The 23,743-nt window shown below is 40.4% G+C and overlaps 1 protein-coding gene and 1 long non-coding RNA gene across 2 annotated transcripts in view; one reads left to right on the top strand and one right to left on the bottom strand.

The window, feature by feature from the left end:
- The window catches only part of LOC145444270 (uncharacterized), a 244,724-nt gene that overhangs the window by 71,132 nt on the left and 149,849 nt on the right, over positions 1-23,743 (top strand). The window lies entirely within an intron of this gene.
- LOC145444116 (uncharacterized) lies at positions 6,585-9,265 on the bottom strand. Its single transcript, XM_080322044.1, has one exon. It carries the CDS (start codon positions 9,037-9,039, stop codon positions 7,903-7,905), a length of 1,137 nt encoding a protein of 378 aa, XP_080178170.1. The 5' UTR covers positions 9,040-9,265; the 3' UTR covers positions 6,585-7,902.

Below are 23,743 nucleotides of genomic sequence, written 5' to 3'. Positions count from 1 at the left end.
TCACGGCAAATAACGAGGAGAGAGAGAAAGGTGCAGAAAAGAAATTCAAAGAAGAGAAGCAGAAAACTTAAATCATGTGTATGGACTCTACTTCGACGGAAGAAAACATGACACTTTAAATATGGTTGAGGCAACCACTGAGAATTCTCTATGACAACAGAGCTGGAGGAACATATTGTTTTAGTAGAAGAACCAGGTGAGTATTACCTCAGTCACTTGTCACCTCCCAATGGAAAAGGTCGTATTTTGGCAAGAAATATATCAGTTTATTTCCAACACCGACCTCTGCAAAAACCCAGCTATTGTGAGATCAGACGGTACAGCTTCAATGACAGGGAGATCTTTTTTTCACTCCACCCTATTGCCCATCCCTGCTATAGCTGATGACTAAAAATAGGTCATCAAAACTCAAGTGGCTCGCGCAATCATTTGTCCACCGCACGTGGCCCTGTGCCTAAAAAGGCTGGACGTCAGAACCGGGACCTACGGCCCTGGCTTATACTCTTGGATATTAGGGTTGTTCAAAAATAACTTTTTTTCCAAATTTTACTTGCCCAATGATAAAATTGTCAGGTTGCCTGAAAAAACGCTACACACCAAATTTGGACCAATTCCGACTAGTAAAAGCCGTGTGATCTTAAATTGAAATTTCGACCATTTTTGAATTTATAGTATTTACGGTGAACAATTTCGACACTTTGATATGACCAAATATCATCTTCCAGGCATGCCTGAAGGAAAAGTGATGCTTTTTTCCCCGGGTTTACATCTTGATACTGGGCTGTGATAGAGTTGAGATAATGAAATTGCTAATTCATGAAAAATTAATTTGACACTGATTTGCCGGAAATGAGTCAACGAAATTGAAGTAGTCTTGTTAGAACGATGGTGATATATATTAGCAAATAAAATACTATATTAGGGTTGAAATCGGGCAACATGAAGAGAAAATGAACTGACGCACAGGTAAGATACAGCAAAATATATTTCCCAGGTTAATATCGATACCCGAAAGTATCTTTTGACGTGCCGATGTAAATTTTACGACGTTTGGGCTGTTTTCTTCGCAATGCGTTATGATATTTGCTTGTCACTACTCCTATATACCTCCACAAGGCGAAATACGAATGATGAGGCATTATCGGCATCATCATAGGCTATTTATATGTACCGTAGTGAACTCGCTCCAACCAACAATGGGATGCTTGAGGTATGTCATGTTACCAGTTGGTTGATAATAATGATCACATATCTTCCTCATATCAATAAATCTTCTGAACAACTTCATATCATCCCCAAGATTTCGTAGTGAAAAAAGACTCGATGAAAGAAAGCACTAGCAAGGAATGGGAAGAGCTAGTAAGAGCCTCGGCATAAAGATCAACATTGAAAATGAACTGTAACATTGGGCACTAGGCCGAGGTGGGTGTCAGTTTAAAAGACCGTAACTGCGCGTCGTTCGGCATCCTCCTATATCAGTGGTCGGGAGCCTACGGCTGTTTTGGGTATAAGATATGGCTCTTTGCCAAATATGTATTATTGTACTGAATTAATCAATATTGCAGCGACTTGTTGGTAAATTTTCATCACGGCCAGAATAATTATTATCCTGACAGTACAAACATGTATTTGAGAAGTAAAGACAATGTAGTCTTCAGGTTTATAGGCTCGGACCCCCTCTTTTCAAAATCATCAAATTTATGTTACTGTCACGCCGGCGGCCAACATCACTCGCGAATTCTATGTACCAGTGTTGGGATCAAGTCACTACCTTCGAGTCACGAGTCATTTCGAGTCATTGCATAATTTGACTCGAGTCAAGACAAGTCAATCGATTTTCGAAGGTGACTCGAGTCAAGTCAAGTCACTTGATGTTTGGAGGTGACTCGAGTCTAGTCGAGTCAAGTCAAGTCAAGTCAAGTCACGAGTCAAGTCACAATTCAAGTCAAGTTGCCTTTTCGAAGTATGAGGCATGCCTACGTCATGCTGGCTGTCTGAAATACAGATTGATGCGGTTATTGATTCTGAACCGATGAATGGATATAGAGTTAAATATACACGCAAGAAGGCGCTGTATCGCTCACATATACGCAGAACTGCTATTAAACTAAACGTAAGTGATTGCATACCCTCAGTTTATAGTTATCAGCCAAAATAGAGAAACGAATTGGTAAGATGCAATACATTATCCATTCACACATTGATATGATAAAATTCGAGCCTGCGCCAATGGTTGAGGAGCATATAAACTATATTCGAATTCAATTTCAATAAAACAAGAGGTTTGGCCAAGGTATGAGAATAGAAAACTGAAATGAATATTATGCTATTAAATTACTTCACTAGCAGTTTACGACAACGTAAGCTGTAAGCTTCAATCACTACGTTTGTGGTCATTTTATTTATGTGAGAACAATGGAGGCTCAGTGAAACACACGATCATTGAATGATTGGTCGCTTTCACGGGTTACATCACCGTTTCGCGAACAATCCGAACATATGGAAGAAACAGTGATTTTTATCGACACCGATTACTTGATGACTTGAAATTGACTCGTGAATTTTGCTCCGAGTCACGAGTCAATCCATATTTCTGACGCGCCGAGTCAAGTCAAGTCAAGTCATTTTAGCAAAGTGACTCGAGTAAAGTCAAGTCATACGAAAAAGGTGTGAGTCATCCCAACACTGCTATGTACCCGGCTCGAAATCTTGAATTGTGCGATACGTTGATGAATCAAAGAGCATTGGCGACGTCCATTTCAAAACGCAGTTTTCAAATACGCATTGTCTTACTGATCTACGGCGCAAAATGAACTGTTATGGATGTGAGTATTACAAACTCGAATTATAAACAACGTCATAGCTATCCACGTTCTTGATTGGTAAGTATAGATCCGCGTATAGTATACCGGCGATAAAATGTAGGCGTGTTGCGCAACGTTATGTTACCGCCGAATACTTTGAGAACTGAGAAGTCGATAAATATTTAGATTTTCGGATTCAGTGTGACAGTCCCATTCGATTAATATCAGTTGTAATAAATTCTAAGCTACTTACGATGAATTGCGTTATCAATGGTGAGGCTTGGCCCGTCTGTGCCTTACCTCTCTTTTCGAGCTTTATTTTCGAACAATAAATACCAGTTTTTACTGAGAAAATATGGCGCACACGAGGAATCCCATGTAGTGAGTTCGAATTAGTGCTACCATGACGTCCCGAATTTTCAATTGTGACGTAACAGTTGATTGACATGTATGGCTCTTTGCGAGTTGAGATGGAAAAATAGTGCCAATATGGCTCTTCGGACAAAAAAGGTTCCCGACCACTGTCCTATATGTTCATTACATCGCATGGTGTCTTATCGCATTGTACGTTGTGTGTGTCTTGATCGGATGAAAATATCATCTCCTGATTATTGATTTTTGTATTTCCATACAATGGTCTTCACTTAGCCTAGTAATACGGCAATGCGATTTATTGTGGAGTGCGGAGTGCTATTATCCACAAGCTCATTTGCTCTGATTATGTGAAATTCACACTGGTGAGACAAAAGATATCGTTCTAGTCTGGGAAATATATATTTACTGTATTTTACCTGCTTGGCAATTTATTTTCTCTTTATGGTTTCGGATTTCAGTGCTGAAAGTATTCATATGCGATGTATATCACTATCGTTTTTCAATGTAGTTCCAGCTTATTAGTGTCATATGCATTTTTCATATATTAGCAATTTCATCGGCCAAACTTGATCACAGGACTTTATGTAAACGCGTGCGTTTTTCATTGGAGTTACAGCTTATCAGTGTCACATGCATTTTTTATATATTAGCAATTTCATCGGCCAAACTCGATCACAGGCCTTTATCAAGATGTAAACGCGTGAGAAAAAGCATCACTCTTCCTTCAGGCATGCCAGGAACACGATATTTGGTCATATCGAAGTGTCGACATTTTTCACCGTAAATACTATAAAATCAAAAATATTCGAAATTTGTATTCAAGATTGCACGGCCTTTACTGGTCGGAATTGACCCAAATTTGGTGTGTAGCAACCTGACAATATTATCACTAAGCGAGTGAAATTTGGTTGAAAAAAGTTATTTTTGAGCAACCCTATTGGATATAGACCAGGGTCGGGCAACTTCTTTAGTCAGCGGGCAGGATGGAAAAAATTAAGTACTTGGCGGGCCGGATTGATGAAGCGTTACATTATAATCGCGGCTTTATTCGTCGAACGACCATATCGTATATAATGTAAACATAAAGTTTAAAGCATATAGAGACCAAAAATGTACCAATGAATTTATTAACGAAATGTACTTCAATAGCAGTTGAAGTCAATAATACATTTGCGGTCGAACAAAGTTGTCATCAAGTTCTTTCAACTCTGGCTGCATGTCGGACGCAGAAACACTTGGTAAAGACTGCACGTGAGCATTAGTTATATCGGAAAGCAGCCTTTTCTTGTTAATGTTCATGGTCGAAAATGTTGGCTGGCAGATGTATGTATAGACCCGAACAGAGCAAGTATAGTTTCATGACCATCATTCTCAGGCTGGCAAGCTTGGATTCATTCTGTGACGCAAAAAATTTGTCTATACTTTCATATTAGAGCTTCACAATTTCACTTTCAGAGTAGAAACTCAATGCGGGCCGCTCAAAATCCCGTCGCGGGGCGGATCCGGCCCGCGGGCCGTATGTTTTCCGCCCCTGATATAGAGTGTAGCATTGTTTTGAATAGTATTCACCAAATCCAAACCAACTTCGAAAGATAGAATGAGCTTCGTCGTTGTGACGTAACAAGTTAAAGTGAACAGACTCGTGGAATGCATATAACTAAGCGACATACTGCTTGACTACTTCGGTTAGACCAGGGCCGGCCAACCCGTGGCCCGCGGGCCACATGTGGCCCGCGAGAAGGTTTTGAGTGGCCCGCGAGGTAATTTCCGAAATTTCTACTATCATCAAAAATGGATTGCACAGATTGTAAACTTGCAAGGCCAACCAAAAATTTGATTAGTCTGGCCGCAACATTTGTGATGTGATGACTAAAATATCAGTTTCGACTCATTGACAGATCCATCAACTATTCACATATTGGTAGCCTATATCTGCGTACACTACAATAAAGCAGAATAATTTGCGATAGATTTATCAAAGGTAAAAAAATTCTACAAGCTTTTAGCGCAATATGTTGTCACTCGATTTCTTGTTTTTAAAATTGTTGCCCTTTTGTGAAAATTGAAGAACGCCCAAGGTATCAGATTGAGTCTAACTATATTCGTGATTACGAGACAAAGTGTCGTTCAACATATGCGACCTTGCGTTTGCGCTCGCAGTAAGACCGTCGACTATGAAACCTAGGCACGAAATGATTGACGCATGTTTTTTCGCAGCTTTCGATATCGATGTGTCCATGCGCCGAATAGCCCAGCCCTTGCAAACTTAGCCTAACGATAAACAGCAGGCCCGCAATATAGTCAAGTGACAATATTATTGACCTATAAACTTCAAAAAATTTTCGCGCTTCGCGCGGATAGTGGCCCGCGCAAAAGTTCGTCAATCGAATGTGGCCCTTTGGCTGAAAAGGTTGGCCAGCCCTGGGTTAGACAGAGATAGAAATCGTCCCAAAGACCTTATATCCGTTGCTATAATGGTCTCTATTGGCGCGGGGTTGACGTGTACATAATTGCATACATGCTATTAAACTGCGCGCATGGTCGCCAGATTCTCACACAGGCCGTAAATATAGGTATTGGAAAAGGTGCTGACCAATTTTGTAGTAATCAGCAGTCGGCACGACAAATTGAAAGAGGAGTCGCGGAACATTTTCAAATAGAAATTTGGGGTCGCGACCAAAAAGGTTGGAAATCCCTGGATAGTTATCTGTATTCCATAATATAACAGGGCCGGCCAGAGTATACTGCTTTCTAGTCGCGTTAAGGCATTTTGAGCCATAACTTGTTGCATTATAATGATTGCGGCACATGCATTTCCCCAGCTTGTCGTGAGGTTTAAAACAATGCATTCTATCTGTGTGAACAGAACATTGAACAACATGCGTTCGACTTACAATTGTGGAGTAACATCCGGAAAAAATGGTAAATTTTTCCCGACTTTGTGGTCGGGAAAAAGTCAACTTTCTGGCTCAGCCCCCGAAATAGTTGCCGGAGCGTAACTTCGGTGCTAATTTACTGTATCTCACTCGAATTTTACCCTATATTTAAACAAAGTTCCCAAAATAGAGGACAAATCCTCTTAAAAGAGGACGTTATGGTAACCCTCCATTGTATTCGTATTCGTATTGTTACTTGCCTTGCCGTTTAATAACAATTGGGAAATTTATGAGTCTGCACTGTGCGTGTCCAAAGTGTGCAGTGTGCAATGTGCTGGTCTACAGGGTTAGAATTGATACATTTTTATGATATGCTCATGTTCATATTTAATCCCGAAGCTTTTCGAGCTGGCACTCATCAGGGGTTACCGTCAGTAAATAATTCATTCAAAACAGCCTTCGCACTGCTCATTATCGTGAATCCCCATTCTATGCAGATAAGATCGCAGTTTGAAGACGGATAAGTAGGCCCTCTTCTTGCCAATGATAGCACCGGGGCATGGAAACTCGTGGTTCGGAACAAATTTGGATAACAGGAATTCTCCGCCTTGCTGAAAAACTCTGATTGCCATTTGGGCTCGCACTGCTCTTGAATGGGGGACTCGCATACCCTCGCTGTAATGTCGCTGCCGCGTCCGATACATGATACCATGGCATGACATACGGTTATACAACAGACTGTATTTTACATATTAAAAAGCTTACTATATATGCATTGTGTTCTTGCAGTACAACAAATGCGCCACATGAGCGCTTCGTTATCAGTCATGTGAAACGTCACGAACAAGGAACGCAATGTCAGTTCCTCGTTTTATTATTATTATTATTATAAGTAAAAATCGTGATAGTGGCGCTTATCACGGCACAGGTTTTGTGCGCCACTTCTATACTTGTTTTTACATTAAATTTGCATTATCCAAATATATACAGCATCGCTCAGTTCTATTGGTATACCAACATGCACAATGCACAAGCACATTCAATATATGGAGCTAGCCGACAATATACAAACACGACATTTGACTATACAAATAATGAATATACAACATGTATTAGCTACACTATATAAGTCGTCCCGAAGATATCACGAACTGTATAACATTATCCAATATCGTTGGATCTGTTATAACGTCTTTCAACTCCCAATTTATTCGGGTGACTCGCGCAGCATGATGTAGTTGTCTCCTTTGATGTTGATATCTCACACAATGTAACAAAAAGTGCTCTACAGATTCTTCTGCATTGCATTGCTGACATAGTGGAGTCTCAGAACAGCGGATCTTATGCAGATGTTGATTCAGTCTGCAATGGCCGCTTCTTAATCTCAGTAGAATTACGTCTCCTCACCGTGTTCCAATTTGAGCTACATCGTCGGTAATTGATGGTCGCAGATTCTTATATGCTCTTCGGGTCTCAGTGCTTTGGTATATCTGATCCCATTCACATCTACAATGGTGTCTTAATACGGACAGTGCATCACGCAGAGGTAATAAGAGTTCCTCGTTTTGATATAGTCCCCGTGTGATTCTGTCTTCCGTCGGACCACACTCTGTCCGATAGTATCCATCGTGTATCACTAGGAGGGGTATGGAAATATCCAAACTTCATACGTGCTTCTTTCGCAAGTGACGTTCAGACTTCAATGTAGAGATATAGGTATATGGAAATTCTCAAAGAGCATCAAACTGATATGAAAATGCTCGACAAAACTACATTACGTATGGTATAAATAGGTGCTAAATGTATCACACCCGATCCACTAATGCGTCCTGTCGTCCAAGTATCTGCTATACGCAACTTGCGCATTGCTCACCGAACAGCAATATTTCCTTCCATTTGCGAAATGACATCATTACGATTACGAGATTCACCGTGATATTTGCATCCAAGAATAAACACATTAAGTAATAAGGTGAATTATCGAGTACTAGAAATGCGGAAACTCCCATAACAATGTTATCGGAAGCTACTGAAATACATGCCAAGAGAAGAGTTCTCCTGATGAGCCCGTACACTGTGTTTTCCCGGGTAGATTTCGTGTCTAAAGATTCCACAGCAGCTACAACCTTGGCTTTCGTTTTATTGATCAAATTTTGCGGGACGGCATGTGGGACAATTGTACTTGTTACCGATGTCACCAAACTTTCGCTGTTTTGCGTGGTGTCTGGATGGGAACGTGAGAACGACCCCAAACCGCTTTCGACATTCGCATCACTGATTGTTGAGATTTTCTTGTCATGGTTTGAATCGAATGACTTCAGCGACTTGGAGTGCACATATAACGGGTGTATGAAAAGCGCCAACATTACGGCCTGGCTCGATGTCAGCAAAGCCGCGTAGATAAAGAATCGGGATTGAGTTACGGTTTGATGATTTTTATATCTGCACCCAACCATGCTTGACTCGTATCGGTTCAGATAGATTCCAAGAACTAGCGTTATTGCTGCCAACGTCACTATAAATATCAAGCTAAGCTTACTCAATACTGAAATGAAGTTATTGAGTAATCCTCCAAGCGACGGATGCTGATAGAATGCTCTTTGTCTGAACCACAAGAATGTGTACATTGCTATAATCTGACCAACGAATGCGACGTCACTAACGTAGATAATCGATTGGCAAGTACTGTGTGCGTCAGGATTGAGACCGGCAATATAGATTGTTATAGTCGTAGCAAATCGAATCAGCGATAAGCATTCCACGACGATCCCCACTTTGTATATCATTCCTCCGTTCATGTCTCTCCGTGAGCGTTTCTTCAGTATGCCAGCTCTTCGGCCGTGTGCAAAAAATCCGGCAATAATCCACGCACTAAATACGAGCATCAGCGCCGGAACAACTATTAATCCTTTCCATATGCCCCTGAATGTATTTTCCGTTCCAGCGCTGGACAGGTGCGTAGCATTTGTGTTGTTTTCAGTCATTGCCAAGCTGTCAAAGCGAATTCCGCATAGTATATCAAATAGTATTATGATGACGTATCGTTTTCATTATATTCCAAATTGCTCTAGAAAGAAACACGAAATACATTAATTTACAGCAATACAAATGTTTTATCACTCGCATGTGACTGTCATTGTCACTATGACCGCCATCTCTGCACGCCTGAAAGCCTGTATGAAACATCATCAAACTAAGAAATTAGTATAGGGGCCATGTTTGGAGATACGGGGATCCCGTGAGTATTAGGCTTTGGCGAAATTGTTTGGACATCTGACTATGTGTCAATTCAATCGCTCTCGTCTTTGAAATGCCAAATGGCATCTGCTCCGTGGATTGTTGTCGAGTCACAGTAATATATTATTTTCGTACGTAACTGCGGCTTTTGGTTCAACTGTCTTTAATACATATTTCTAATTGACTGATTCAATGCCAGTTATATATTACACTGTACCGATTTTGCCCTTTTTATACTGTTGCAAATGCTTACACCTTCTCTTTTTTGTTGGAGCATCACCGACAAAGAAAACGCTATGTGTGCGGAACCTTCTTTTTCTTGAGCTTGTAAGTTGACTATGAGGTTCATACATGTATCATTCATACATGTATCACGCTGCTCTCGCTTACTCGACTCTTCTGAATTCCTGCTAGCACCACCTATCGCTAGTCATGACTTAAGGCGTGGAGAGCTGATTCAGCGCGTCTGAACGGGACAAAGGCGACTGGTCGTCACTTCGCAAGTGCTACGAATTTACATGTCCATGTCCAGTCCCAAAACAGAAATTGATATTCCGGTGATTTAAGGCGCCTAAAAAGATTTCAGCTCGTATGCCCAACCGCTTTACCAAAACGTTTTTCCACATATGTTTATTGTTTATGGATACATCGGGGGTGACAGGCGCGGTAATTTTCGAAGTTAGTTATATTTTCAAAAATTGAATTGCCACCTAATTTATTGTGAACTTGCAAGGTCAACTGTCCTATACCCGTCGAGATTGGAGAATTTTGGAGCTAGCCTGCACTTCGCTTGATTACCGATCCCGAAGTGAATAATCTTGTGTTAGGCAATGTCAACGACAAAACGTTTAATTGCAGTCTCTGGGACGATTGGAGTGAAAAATACAGTTGTGACTATAATAAACAATACTGACTGTTATTCGTATTTTATCATCGATGGACGAGTGTCATTTGCCGTCCTATGGTCCTCTGGAGAATCCAGGTACTTGCTCGAGACAACTTCATCAGGTGTCTATTTGAAAAATCATAGAACGAAAAGAGTATAATCCAGACTATTTCGTTTGTGATTCCACTGAATGCGAATACTCACAATGGTACTATATCGTGCAGTGGGCACAGGTGGTCAAAGTATAGTCGAAATAGTTGGTACTGATATAGAAGGAAGAATCGCCGTAAATTTCTACTCAAATATAAGCAGAAGCGAATAAGCGATTTCTAAGATACGTCAAAACGACACTTCAAGTGAGAGTAGAAAATGAAGATATGAAAAGTACTAAAGTAAGTACATAGTATCGTGACAAATGGTCTACAAAGTAGATCGAATGCGCACTCGTCCGTTAAGCCTTTCTTAAATTTGCTTGGTGTACACACTACACAAGGTTGCATTACTGTTCCTGAAGCTCATCCACAAGTTGAGCCAACATCCTCGGATTCAGCCCTACACATTACAATTGTTTTTGTCTCTGCGAAAAAAGAAATCTTTGCGCATATTGGAAGGCGGTATTGATCAAAAATATCACCAACGTCAGTTACAGATATACGGCTTCATCCAAGCGACTGTATGTAATATAATTTTGGGTAGGCTACCGAGCATACTTCCTCCGGTACTTTACTTTCTTCCGGCAGTGCAAGTATAGGTAATAGTCAATCAAGTCAATAATGGATCATGAAACTGGGTCGACATACGTTTTCCGATTCTCTTTTTTAAGAGGATTTGTCCTCTTTTTCAATAAATTGAAAGTGTCCTCGGAGGACACTTAAATGTTGTCTTTTCTTTGGAAATCTGTCTTCTTTTTCTAGGAAAAGTACTAACGCGATCAAAAAATCGACCCCGACGGAGCGAACGTCAGAGTTTCGTAAAAAAACGGGTAAAACCGGAGTCGAGTCAAAGTGATGTCCTTTTTTTAGTCAACATAGTACTATCGGTCGAAAAGCTTTCAAAGTCCCCAGTTCTCTTTTCCGCTGATGGAGCTTTCAGAATTTTTGAAAAGCGTCCTCTTTTTCGGACCTCAAAATATGGTGACCTTAGTATTGGTAAACGTAAATAAACTGGAGCAAAATATTAAAATATGCCGGGATTGACATATAGCCAAAATGCGGAGGAAGATATCCGAATCCAAACACTTGTCCCCGTAACTTTTCTGTAACGTATAGTTTCAGCGCTGACCTAACTTCTAATTTCTTCCGCTTGTTTGGGAGTCAAGCATATCTATACTGTCACGTCAATTTCTCACATATCGAGGCAGTAAATGGAAGGTCGCGTTTGTCGTGCTGTGTTGATATTTTTAATACTAGCATTTGACATGATGTTGCTCATTCAGTTACATCGGACAGCAACAAAAACGCACCAACTTGTCAAATGATGAAGGTTATCTGCATTACATATGCACCTGCACGTCCCAGGCATGATTACACGGAAAAGAAACGGAAGGCATTCTGCGAACCCGAAATTTTCGATGAGTAACAAAGAAAAAAATGCAACACATTACAGATCTATTACAATTACATTACTATATTACCGGGGTCACCAACCTCTTTGCAACCAAGAGCTACTTCTTGGTTACTGACCGAAGCGACGGGCTACCATTTACTCCGCCGTTTACCCATACCAGACGTAGCACTGGGGAGGAATCACATTGCGGTGTAGGACTTCTAAGAGAGTCTTTTTAATCAAAACATCTCATTTCAACTAGCTAGCCACTAAGCTTTTTTAAGAAATCATAAATTAGGCTACTTCGCACAATGTATGTATAAATTATACAACAACAGTCAACTCAAATTTTGAACCAAATCATGTGACACTTTTACGGGACATCATGTTATCTGTTTCTCTATCAGTGAGTGGAAAGCCTGACATTACATGCTATCAAATCAACTAGTGGGCTGTACTCAGGTATGTAACTGTAACTTGACACTGCAACTCTGAGTGACTGTTCCAGATGTCCTTAGTGCGGCGTGTTCTGTGTTTGTTTTTAATGAAGTCAATGTCCGATTCACAACGATAAGTTGAACCAAACACGCTTGCAACCTTCATATCTGCTACGCATTCACCACTGTACTTTTCCGTGTAAACATAAGGCACCAAACGTTTGCTGCAGCCTGATGGGACGGGCTTTGATGTGGAGGTCATTTTGCAGTGCTACAATGTCAATCTCCAACTGTTCAGCATCCAGACCCGACAGATTTCAGTATACCGGACAGCAGCAACGATTACAGAAAGTTAGAAACATGGTACCAAACTGCGATGAATTTCAAGAGAAAGAAGCTGTGTCAAAAGATGCAATACGTAATGGGCATGCAGATATTCGGCTATCTACTACCGAATAGTAATGTTGTTTACTACTTTGTCATTGCCTTGATGTCGAGCTACCATAATGGAACTTCCCGCCATTTCAATAAGACCAGACCATGGATGGCATTCCGTCATTTCGCCTGTATAGGCAGTGCGCTGTATCCAGCGCCTTCGATATCTTGTGAATCTATTACATGTTGGTATATTACTAATTTTAATTGGGGATATTTGATATCATCATTGTAAGTGTTTATATATGTATTGTCATTTGTAAGTTACATGTTCGTGTGATTTAAACAAGAACGCCTAAATCAATCAATCTACCGTATATATTTATAGCTCACTGGTACTAATCTGACGAATATTGATAAATGCTGCTATGCTATTCGATCTAGTTTTAGAACAGGCTCGCGGGCTACTCACCTGGTCCTCGCGGGCTACCTGGGACCCGCGGGCACCGCGTTGGTGACCCCTGCTATAGTATAATATACAATACCACTGCACGGAACGAAATATACTGTGCAAGTACAGTATACAAAGTAGGCTACATCAACGACAGTGTTAAAAGAACAAAACCAATAAACACAATATTCTCACAAAACAAAAATAATAATAAGTGTATTTACTGAAAATCAGCGTGACTTCTGATGTATGAGTTCAGTATGGCTCTTGACCTTTGCCAAATCCCTTGTTCAGCGAAAACCTGGGTTTCGTTTGAGCCTCGCTTACGAATCACTGTTTAGGTGACTGGAGGCTAGGCCGGGCTCGGTAACCTGTGGCTCCCAACCCATGTACGGATCTTTGGTGGCGGCGTATGCCTTTCAGAGAAATATATGTTGGTAATTACTGAGTAGGGCGAACATCACAATCTTAAATCTATGTTGTAATCTCCTGTATGAATTTCCAAGAAAAACATACTTTCGTGGAGGTGTTGGCACAGTTAACTAAGCATTTCATTACGAAGCGACTAAATCTGACGGCTTGGTAGTAGGGGTGTTATAAAATAACACAAGCTTTTCGCGCAGAAGATATGGTGCACACGACGAACCCCATGTAGTGAACTTTCGCGCCATCATGACTTCCCGACTCTTTGATTGGTTCATTACAGTTGATTGTACTCGTTGTATGGCTACGACTTCTTTGACAAAAAGGGTTCCTGCATCATCAACTAGAGCAGGGGCCGGCAACCTTACGTATGCAGCGTGATAAAATATTAAAAATTTGTAAAATATTACCAACTCGCGTGCCAATCATCTTCAATTTTTGGATATTTAACGTTTCAAGCTGGGAATCACACCACCCACCTATCTGCTGCTGGCAACGGCATCGGTTACGTCTGTGATTCTTACAGTATTGATCGCGAAGGGTATAAATTTTGGTCGCTATACCGCACTAGATCTACCGCATAATTTAAATTTAGTTGCGTAATTATCGATCTTCTGTGGTTGCCTTGATCGTTCCCAAGTCTCCTGTGTTCGGTACCATAGCCAATAAGTGGCAGGCCCATCAAACATGTTATGATGAGATGGCCTGATGATAAAAACGTGCCAATTCCCGTATCATGCAAGTCGGTTTGATGTCACAATCAAGTTGGTCTGACACTAGATTTGTCTGCAAAGCTTCAAAGATCGCGGTATAGCGGTAAAGGTTATCGCCGTTGCTCAGATATATCAAAATCGCTTACACGTATTAGGCTATTGGTTGTCAACCTTTTTCTCTCATTCCCCACCTCTGATGTATTCCGAGTCTTCATTCCCCACTAGGGTGGAGTGAAAAATGGAAAATTTTAAATTTCAAAACGGACACTTGATATGTGGTGCCAAATATTTCAAAAAAATAATTTCTATGATAATTTTGTGCTCGTGCACCCTCTAGTGGTCGTGCAATTTCACCGAACGTAGTACAGATAGTGCAAGGTTACGAATTCGTGCATCAGAAAGCTTTGTAACATGGGAAACTATGTTGTAGAAGTTTTTAGCAACAAAAACAATGGAATTGTGCATTTTCATTTTAAACCATGACGGAAAATAAACCTCCGTGCAGAATTGAGCAAGATAGTTCAGATTGCTTGTGGATGACTCTGTCACACATCGAACATGTCGAATTTTGAGGTTCTTTGTTGCGACAGAGTCATCCATCAAGCCATCTGAACAATCTAGCTCAATTCTCCACGGAGGTTTATTTTCCGTCATGGTTTAAAATGAAAATGCGCAATTCCATTGTTTTTGTTGCTAAAAACTTCTACAACATAGTTTCCAGTGTTACAAAGCTTTCTGATGCACGAATTCGTAACCTTGCACTATCTGTACTACAACAAAAGGCCTATTTTGCACATCCAAAAAATGTTTTTCTGGGAATGCTCGGTGATGATGATGAAGGCCTCAGAAGACTTGCAGTTATCAAGATTACAACTATCAGCAGATCAAACAGAATACCAGGTTCCAAATGGCGATTTTTCAGGAGGATGATTTGTTAATGAACCGAAACCTAGAAACAATGTTGACACTAGAATCAGATTGTTTAAAATCCCAATTATAAACATCAGGGTCAAATCATACCACAAAGTTGTCAACTTGAATTCAAAAGATATGGAACAGCCACCAGCAATCAAAAACTATGGTCATCACCAGAGTTGGATCAATTGTAATTTGTAATTGTAATTGAATGTAATTAATTACATTTTTCAATGTAATTGTAATGTAATTGTAATTGAAGCATTTTTATTTTGTGTAATTGTAATTGTAATTGTAATTTGACAAAAATTTTGCTCAATTACAATTTCAATTACATTAAATTGCTATTATGACCTGACAAGCACAACATAAAACAATTGACTTATAATGCATTCTCTTTAAATGTCGAGAAGGAATTTGGTGGATCCATTCGCGGAAGCCCTTGACTGCGCCCTTGCGGGCGAAGTTTTTTTAATTTTTACCGCTATGCTGGCCTCGGCTGCCATTGTATACAATTTTTAGATTACTAACCAACGGATGGATTCGCAACACGTGACTCACGATTGAATACGCCGAGAAGCGAACTGCTGAGCCGGCTAAAAGCAGCAGAATTGATATTCCCATAGCTGGCGATCCAAGCGTCGAAATTTGATATGTATGGTCCTAATCGAAAGCTAGTGTCGCACTGATTCCGCAATAAAAGTATATTTCCAGGCAATGGTACCATCCCAATATAGTCGTGAAAGTCTGGGAATCGGCATTGTTCTGAACAATCGCTGGGCGTAATTGGTAATTGTTGTGGTCATGCTGCTGCAGCGCTCTCACTTTTCAGAGCAGTCGGCCTTAAACGGCTATTTTGGGGCAGTTACATTGCCCTGACGAGATTTCATTTTGTATTTTCGGAATTAGTACATCAATAGCTTACGATAAATACCAGATGCATCAAATTTGGACGCATGGATCGCCAGCTCTAGGACTACAAAGTTTGCTGCTTTTAGCCGGCTCTGCAGTATGTTTGTAGTTGCATTCATCCGTAACTCACATCTTGCGCATCTATCAGTGGGTTGGCAATCTACCATACGATTTCAGATCACGATGCTGTATCGTTATTTCGTCTGGCTAACTAACCAGACCACTGGATATTATATAACGTCTTATCTGACAAAGCACGGTTTTGTTTTCACTCCTCATCCTAATTCCTACGTCCCTCGATAAAAATAATATTATTACTTTAATTATATACTATAGACGCAAATCCAACACGTGCATATATTATAATACTTTTTCAACGACATACTGCACCCTATCCCTAATCCTAACCCATAGGAGATTAGGTAAATAACATTTTACATTTCCAATTACGTGAGCCATAATTACCGAGCATTCAAAACACGCTTATATTACGCCACAATGACATCTCACATAGCATACTATGTACTTGTACGCACATGAACGCATTTATTACTACACAATCTGAACTAGACTTGAATTGTTGTTAAAGACGACGCTACGGTTGTCAAGGAGCACGGTTGAATTTATGATTATTAAATTATATGTTCAACAGCAGCAATTGTAATTGTAATTGCAATGTAATTGAAGCATGCAAGGAGTAATTGTAATTGTAATTGTAATGTAATTGAAGCATGCAAGGAGTAATTGTAATTGTAATTGTAATTTGATATTTTTAGCTTGGAGTAATTGTAATTGTAATGTAATTGAAACATTCATGAAAGTAATTGTAATTGTAATGTAATTGAACTGAAAATAATGTAATTGATCCAACTCTGGTCATCACCAATGTTCCCTCTAAGCTGCGCACGTGCGCAAATGCACAGTCTGCCGCACGGTCTCTGCGCACAGAAAATCTGAGTTGCGCACAAAAACTCCGGAGTGATGACCTTTTTTTAGTCGTTACGCACTGCTGTCCAAAGGTCTGCGCAGTGAGTTGGTGAGTGTGCGCAGACTCGTCGAAAATTAGAGGGAACATTGGTCATCACCATTAAGGCTCAATCTTCCTTGGCACAACCAGACAGTGGAAAGAGACGTTAATGTGGTGACTGAAGCATCTGCCCGTGTGTCGGGATTTAAACGTAGAGATGGCTTCATCAGACGAAAACTGAAGTCCTTTAGGAAACAAGATTTCAAAGTCTGTGCTAAGTAATACTCTGGTAGTTAAGCCATCTTTGAAATATATCTTTTTTCAATATCGAATTGATGTTTTTGTGTTTTCAATAGGGATTTGCAATTTATGTGCTTCCAATATGAAATTGTCAGTCTTAAAATCAATCACTACACGCTTTTGACATCGTACCCATTGCTTCAGTGCCTAATTTTACCGAAAAATGGCCTAAAAATCAACAATTTGCTTGTAACTTTTTTCTGTTCATTTTTAAGACAAAGTTCTGTGGAAGTGAGATAGAAACTTGTTGCTTCCGCATCTTTTCAGCTCAAAATCATCTTTCTAGCATAAGCGGTCATCAATATATAGCGAAATTAGCTATTTTTGACTCGTTCGGTGAAATTGCACGACCACTAGAGGGTGCACGAGCCCAAAATTATTATAGAAATTATTTTTTTGATATTACGCACCACATATTAAGTGTCCGTTTTGACATTCAAAATTTTCCATTTTTCACTCCACCCTATTCCCCACAACCTAAACTCCATCCCGAAAAAATGATTGCGCCAATAAACTTTGGTCGGACTTTATTTATTAAGGACTTGATAATGGTAACGTTGAGAGCAACAGACCCCTACCAGAAAGTCCTGGATTCCCCGCCAGTGGGTAATTCCCCACCGGTTGGTAACCACTGTATTAGACGAAACTAAAACAACATATCCTTTCGTGAGACGAAATAATTCCAAATTCGCATTTCGACACGGGACTCATTATTTTCTCTGTGGGTCTCATTTGAGACGTGCGGCTCAACCTGCGGGAGCTGGACTATTCGCGTGGTCATTTCGGCGCCCGGACAGTGGACATATCAATGTCGAACGTTTTGGCCAACATGCAGTGGTTATTACATGTGAATGTTTTATCACCGCAAATCATTTGGCCACGCACACAGCGCACGGAGTCGCATGTTGTCGAAACGCGTGTCTCCTAGCGAGGAAATGCCCAGCGCCCGAATCCTGGTTCACATAAAATATTCGCATACCAAAGGCTGCACAATGCACACTCCTAGACTAAATCATCCAAACGGTTTCATACGATATTAGGTTGCCGTATATGTATATTTGTTGGTTTCCAAAAATCAAGAAACTAAGTCATCGTAAATCGCGCTGAGCGCTGAAAAATGTCCAGGATAACTAAAATCAGCCCCAAAAAGATTCTGTATTATGTTTATTTATCATATAATTTTATCTTTTTCCATTTGAAAACTTATGTGGCATGTTGTGCAACAAAACTGTTGTCGTTTTCGTCAAATCATCTGGCGTGCCATGAAAAATCATCTCGCGGACCACCAAATGGCACGCGTGCCGGGATTTGCCGACCCCTGAACTAGAGCTGTGGTTGGCGAGCTTTTCAAGAAGCGACCCCAATTTAAAGGAAACCAGCATCTACATGCGACCACGTTTTGTCATATTTTAAATAATGCCGAAGCGAAATATTCAAAGTTTAGTATGTACTTTCACACAGAGAAGTGTACCTACATACTGAAACTTAACCACAGCGCAAAGATATACTTCCATTTGATTACCACATTTCGCTTTTTATTTACTGATTACGCTGTGTCCGGCGTCACAGATACATGTGTTTAAAAACGAGATGGGTCGCTTAGTAAAAGAACTTGGCATTAGTTGGGTATATGTTGAGTGCTGACACCTAAAAGTAGCCTATAGGGGTGAGACAGAGGGGTTCCTCTGATATCATAAACGAAGCTGATACAACATGGGCAATGGGCATGTGTCTGTTGCCTGTATATTTCAGGGATCTGCGTGCTTTCTACATACACTTGCAAATGCTTTTGCTCTGTCAGACTACAAAGCCTTTACCTTACCAGGAAAAGTGTTGCCCATCTCGCCACAGCTATTCAGTATTTCATTATTGAAATGCATTGATGAAATTGCCACGCGCCCAAACACATGCAAGGGATGCGAACGGATATAAAATAAATATAGTGAGCATAATAAAAAAAAACGGAGAATGTTGCCGACCCGCTTGTTGCTAACCGTTATCATAATCATAATCAAGTTGTTGGAGAGTGAATCCTACACGCGGAAAAAGAATACTGAGTTCAGATATAAATTTCATCGGATTGATTACTCTTCAGTTGCCTTCAAAACTTTGCTGTGACGTATAGTTGCAGGGCTGACCTAACTTTCAATTTCTTCCGCCTGTTTTAGAGAGAAGCATACCACCAATTCTCCGCTCATACAGGAAGTAAATGTGGGGTAGATCATATCTGTCGTGCTCGGTTATTTTTCTGATAGTTTTGCGTGTGATATGACGTTGCTCATTCAGCCAATGTAGTGACGCGATGAGTTACATCGCACAGCAACACAAAACTCATCGAGTCGACTAATGTATAGCGCCATTGATTTGGGCCGAAAGTGATCATAGAGTTTCAACCTGGCCCGCGACCCAAATTCTGATTTGACGTCTCTGTAAGCATCGGCCGCAGTTAAAGCAATGTTTTAGGTGACCTTTTGGAATATAATCCAACTATATAATTTTGGGCTGTTCTTGTAATCCTTTACGATCTTGAACTATTGACTGTTAAATCCGTGAACACATTAATGGTGTTGCCAATACCAGTCATGATACCGTGGGATATACATTGATGATTAGAATGGAATGGCAACGCAAGGACATCCAATACTTAGAACAACGGATACATGATGTCAGTATTTAGAGGATATCAAGTCATTGCCATTTTGGTATGCTGTTGTTTCAAAGGCATTGACCTTCTGGGAAATAAAAGCGGAGATCCGCTTTGTGAGCGTTTAGTCGAATGGCGTTTCATCATACATTGATATTAATAAATATTAGAAGCGAGGATTTGTTAATTACGATATCTTTTTTAATTTTATATTGTGCCAGTGATGTCATACGAAATTTGCAAGAACTTCGGTGATTTAGTTGACAATGTATGAAACGTCCACGAATGCAACGCGACTGCAAAGTACCGAAATGGATAATGATTCCAAGGACCCACGGAAAGAATTAATAGTTGTTCCGGTGCTAATACTGATCTATAGTGCATGGGTGATAGCCGGATTTTTCGCACACGCTCAACGTACTAGCATACTGAAGCGAAGCTCTAGGAGGGACATGAACGGTGGAATCATATTCAAGGCTGCGACTGTGATGCAGTGCATCTCACTGGTTCGATTCACGATGTCTTTAGCAATTTACGTTGCAGGCCTACATCCCAATGCACACATCGCTTGCCAAACAATTATCTATATAAGCAACACCAGCGTCATCGCAACTCTAATATCAATGTATTCATTTCTTTGGCTAAGACAGAGAGCATTCTATCAGCATCCGTCACTTGGCGGATTGCTCAACAAATGCATTTCTATATTGAGTAGGCTTAGCTTGATATTTGTAGTGATTCTGCTGGCCACAACACTTGTCCTTGGAATAATCCTCCACCGATACGAGTCAAGCGGTTTGGGTTGTAGATATAAAACCACTGTTTCATCAGGCGACTTCTTTATTTATGCAACTATACTGATATCGAGCCAGGCTATGATGCTGGGATTATTCATACACCCGTTATACGTGCATTCCAAGTCGTTGAAGGCGTTCAATTCAAAAGATGACAAGAAAATCGCGAAGATCAATGATCTGACTGTCCAAAGCAGTCTGGATTCGGTCGAACGTTCCCATAACTCCACACGTAACAGTGTGATATCGGTGATCCCGACAACAAGTCCGAAGCTCCCACGTCACTCACTGCACAATTCCATCGTCAAGGCTAAATCCAACATCGTAAGTGCTACTGTGAAACGTTCAACCACAAAAATTACCCGTAAAAGTACAGTATACGGGCTCATCAGAAGAACGCTTTTTCTAGCATGCCTCTCCATCGTTTCTGACTGCACTGCTATGGGAATGTCTTCTTTCGTTACACAGAATAATAACCCTTACTTCCTGATGTGCTTGGTCTTCGATGCAAATGCCGCAATTAATTTAACAATCGTACTGGTATCGTTTCGCAAATGGGATGAAATATTGCTGTTCGGTAAACCGTGCATGAGTTGCATACCACAGCGACCGGCCGTATAGTAGCCAATGCAATATACTAGATCAGGGATGACCAACCTTTTTGCTATACACGGCCGCATTTCGATTACTTATGTAGCCTACGGTCGCATTCCAAGGCATTGCCGCAATTAACTAACTTGACACCAGGCATCCATGTTAAACTGTCCAGTGTCCGTGTCCATTTCCGGTGAACTCCGGACTAATCTACTTTTTCATATCATCTTACTATACGTGGCCTACGCATTGAAATCGCTAATTGTCATGCAATGAATAAGGCTAGTTATTGGGAGCGCGTATGGTCGCGCGAGGCGCGAAATTATTTTCAGATTCACGAATGAATTTCGTCATTATATTAGTATGTGTTTTACTGCTACCAAATATTTATCTTTTCTCAGCTCATGTGATCAGATTCACCGATAGAGTTGATGGAGGGAGTGTTTTCGCATATTTAGGGCAAGTTATAAATGATGAATGATGATGCATATTCGAGTGGGCCAATTGGTATTAGTCACTTTGTTGCACGCTGTTATTTCTTGACCTCCCCTTAGGAGTGTCAGTATAGTGGTAAGATATTCGAATCTCCCGAACGTACTTTCCAAACGTACAAGAAAAATATTTCTTTCGTTAGAAGCACACGATTTCAAGTTGTAGTTCTATATGGGGTGCATCATTTCCTTCCGCTGTTCGCATCTGGAGTCTGGGGCTCAGATTGCAAAGGGCGCTACTATATTAAAATCGAAAAATGAAGTCGTATCGATGAAAATTTCAAGATCAATTAAATGTCTCAAAGATTAATCAATCTCTCAAAAATTTATGAGTCAATTCGTAAATTTAACTTTCATATCGGCGGCCGCCAACACTGATAGCCTACTAATTGTATTACATGTCCATTGTCCACGGCATCACAAATTTCTCTCTACGGCCGCAGATTGCCCACCCCTGTACTAGATGTATGTATAGGCGGGAATTGGAAGACGGGGCGTTACGATAAAATTTTTAGCAATTCGCACCGCGAATATTTTTGGTACTGTATACTAGTATTGTATCATGTGCAATAGGCTACACATTTTCTGTGACTTATCACGCTGGTGGCCATGGTGTAGTAGCATGCAGCATAGAATTTCAAATGTGTATATTTAGTTAGCAATGCATCAATCAAAAGCTTGACGTCACTTCTGCCTCGTGCTGAAACGTGTCTCTTTCGATTTTATTGCTTGTCTGGTTTTGTGATATCTTTTCGTATGTTTATTCAGTGCACACTGTACAGCAGGGGTCGGTAACCTTTTTTTGCCCGAAGAGCCATAGTGGCACTATTTTTTCCATTTCAACTCCCACAGAGTCATACATGCTAATCAACTGTTACGTCACAATTGAAAATTCATGACGTCATGGTTAGCATTAATTTGAACTCACTACATGGGATTCGTTGTGTGCACCACATTTTCTTTGTAAAACTGGTACTTATTGTCCGAAAATAAAGCTCGAAACGAGAGGCAAGGCACAGACGGGCCAAGTCTCACCATTGATAACGCAATTCACCATAACATAGCTCAGAATTTATTATAACTGGTATTAATCGAATGTAACTGTCACACTGATTCCGAAAATCTAAATACTGATCGAATTCTCAATTCTCCAAATATTAGGCGGGAACATAATGTTGCGCTACACGCATACATTTCATCGCCGGTACTACAGAGCTACTTTACGAATCAAGAACGTGGATAGCTATGACGTTGTTTGTAATTCGAGTTTGTAATTGTGAATGTTACGCCCACGGCAGTTCATTTTGCGCCTTAGCTCAAGAAGACAATGTGTATTTGAAAACTGCGTTGTGATATGCGCATTGATATGTCTGTTATGCTCTTTGTTAGCGCATCGCACAATCCAAGATTTCGAGTCGGATACATAGAATTCGCGAGTGATGTTGGTCGCCGGCGCGACAGTAACTTAATAAATTTGAGGATTTTGAAAAGAGGGGGTCCGAGCCCCTAAACCTGAAGACGGCATTGTCTTTACCCCTCAAAGACCTGTTTATACTGTCACGAGATTAACAATTATTCTGGCCGTGATAAAAATTTACTAACAGGTCGCTGCAATATTGATCAATTCACTACAAAAATAAATATTTGGCAAAGAGCCATATCGTATACCCAAATGAGCCACATGGCTCGCGAGCCATAGGTTCCCGAAGACTGCTGTACAGTGCAGGCCTAGAGCCCTCTTTTCAATGCCATCTATGATTCTGCGCCTGAAATTATATAAAAATTGCTTTCAATGCCTGATAGAAAATGTTAATTAACTTTCTATAGGCAGAATTATATTCATGAGCAAAGAAGAAGTGAATAGCGAGAAAAACAGGAGTGAAAACAAAATATCAATACAACGCCTTCAATGACATTCAGCGGAATATCAATTTCGCCCATTATGATCAAATGCACCTTGATGGCAATGTCTTAAATTATTTAGTCAGACTAGACCCGAAATTA

This window comes from Botryllus schlosseri, chromosome 8 (assembly GCF_051294905.1).
Source record: "Botryllus schlosseri isolate E-star chromosome 8, Bs_hap1, whole genome shotgun sequence".
NCBI classification, from domain to species: Eukaryota; Metazoa; Chordata; class Ascidiacea; order Stolidobranchia; family Styelidae; genus Botryllus; species Botryllus schlosseri.
Note: the sequence above shows the minus strand (reverse complement) of the source record. Positions and strands in the feature narration are given on the sequence as shown.

Excerpts from the sequence above, each read along its gene's own strand:
- LOC145444116 (XM_080322044.1), bottom strand. The coding sequence starts at position 9,039 with ATGACTGAAAACAACACAAATGCTACGCACCTGTCCAGCGCTGGAACG.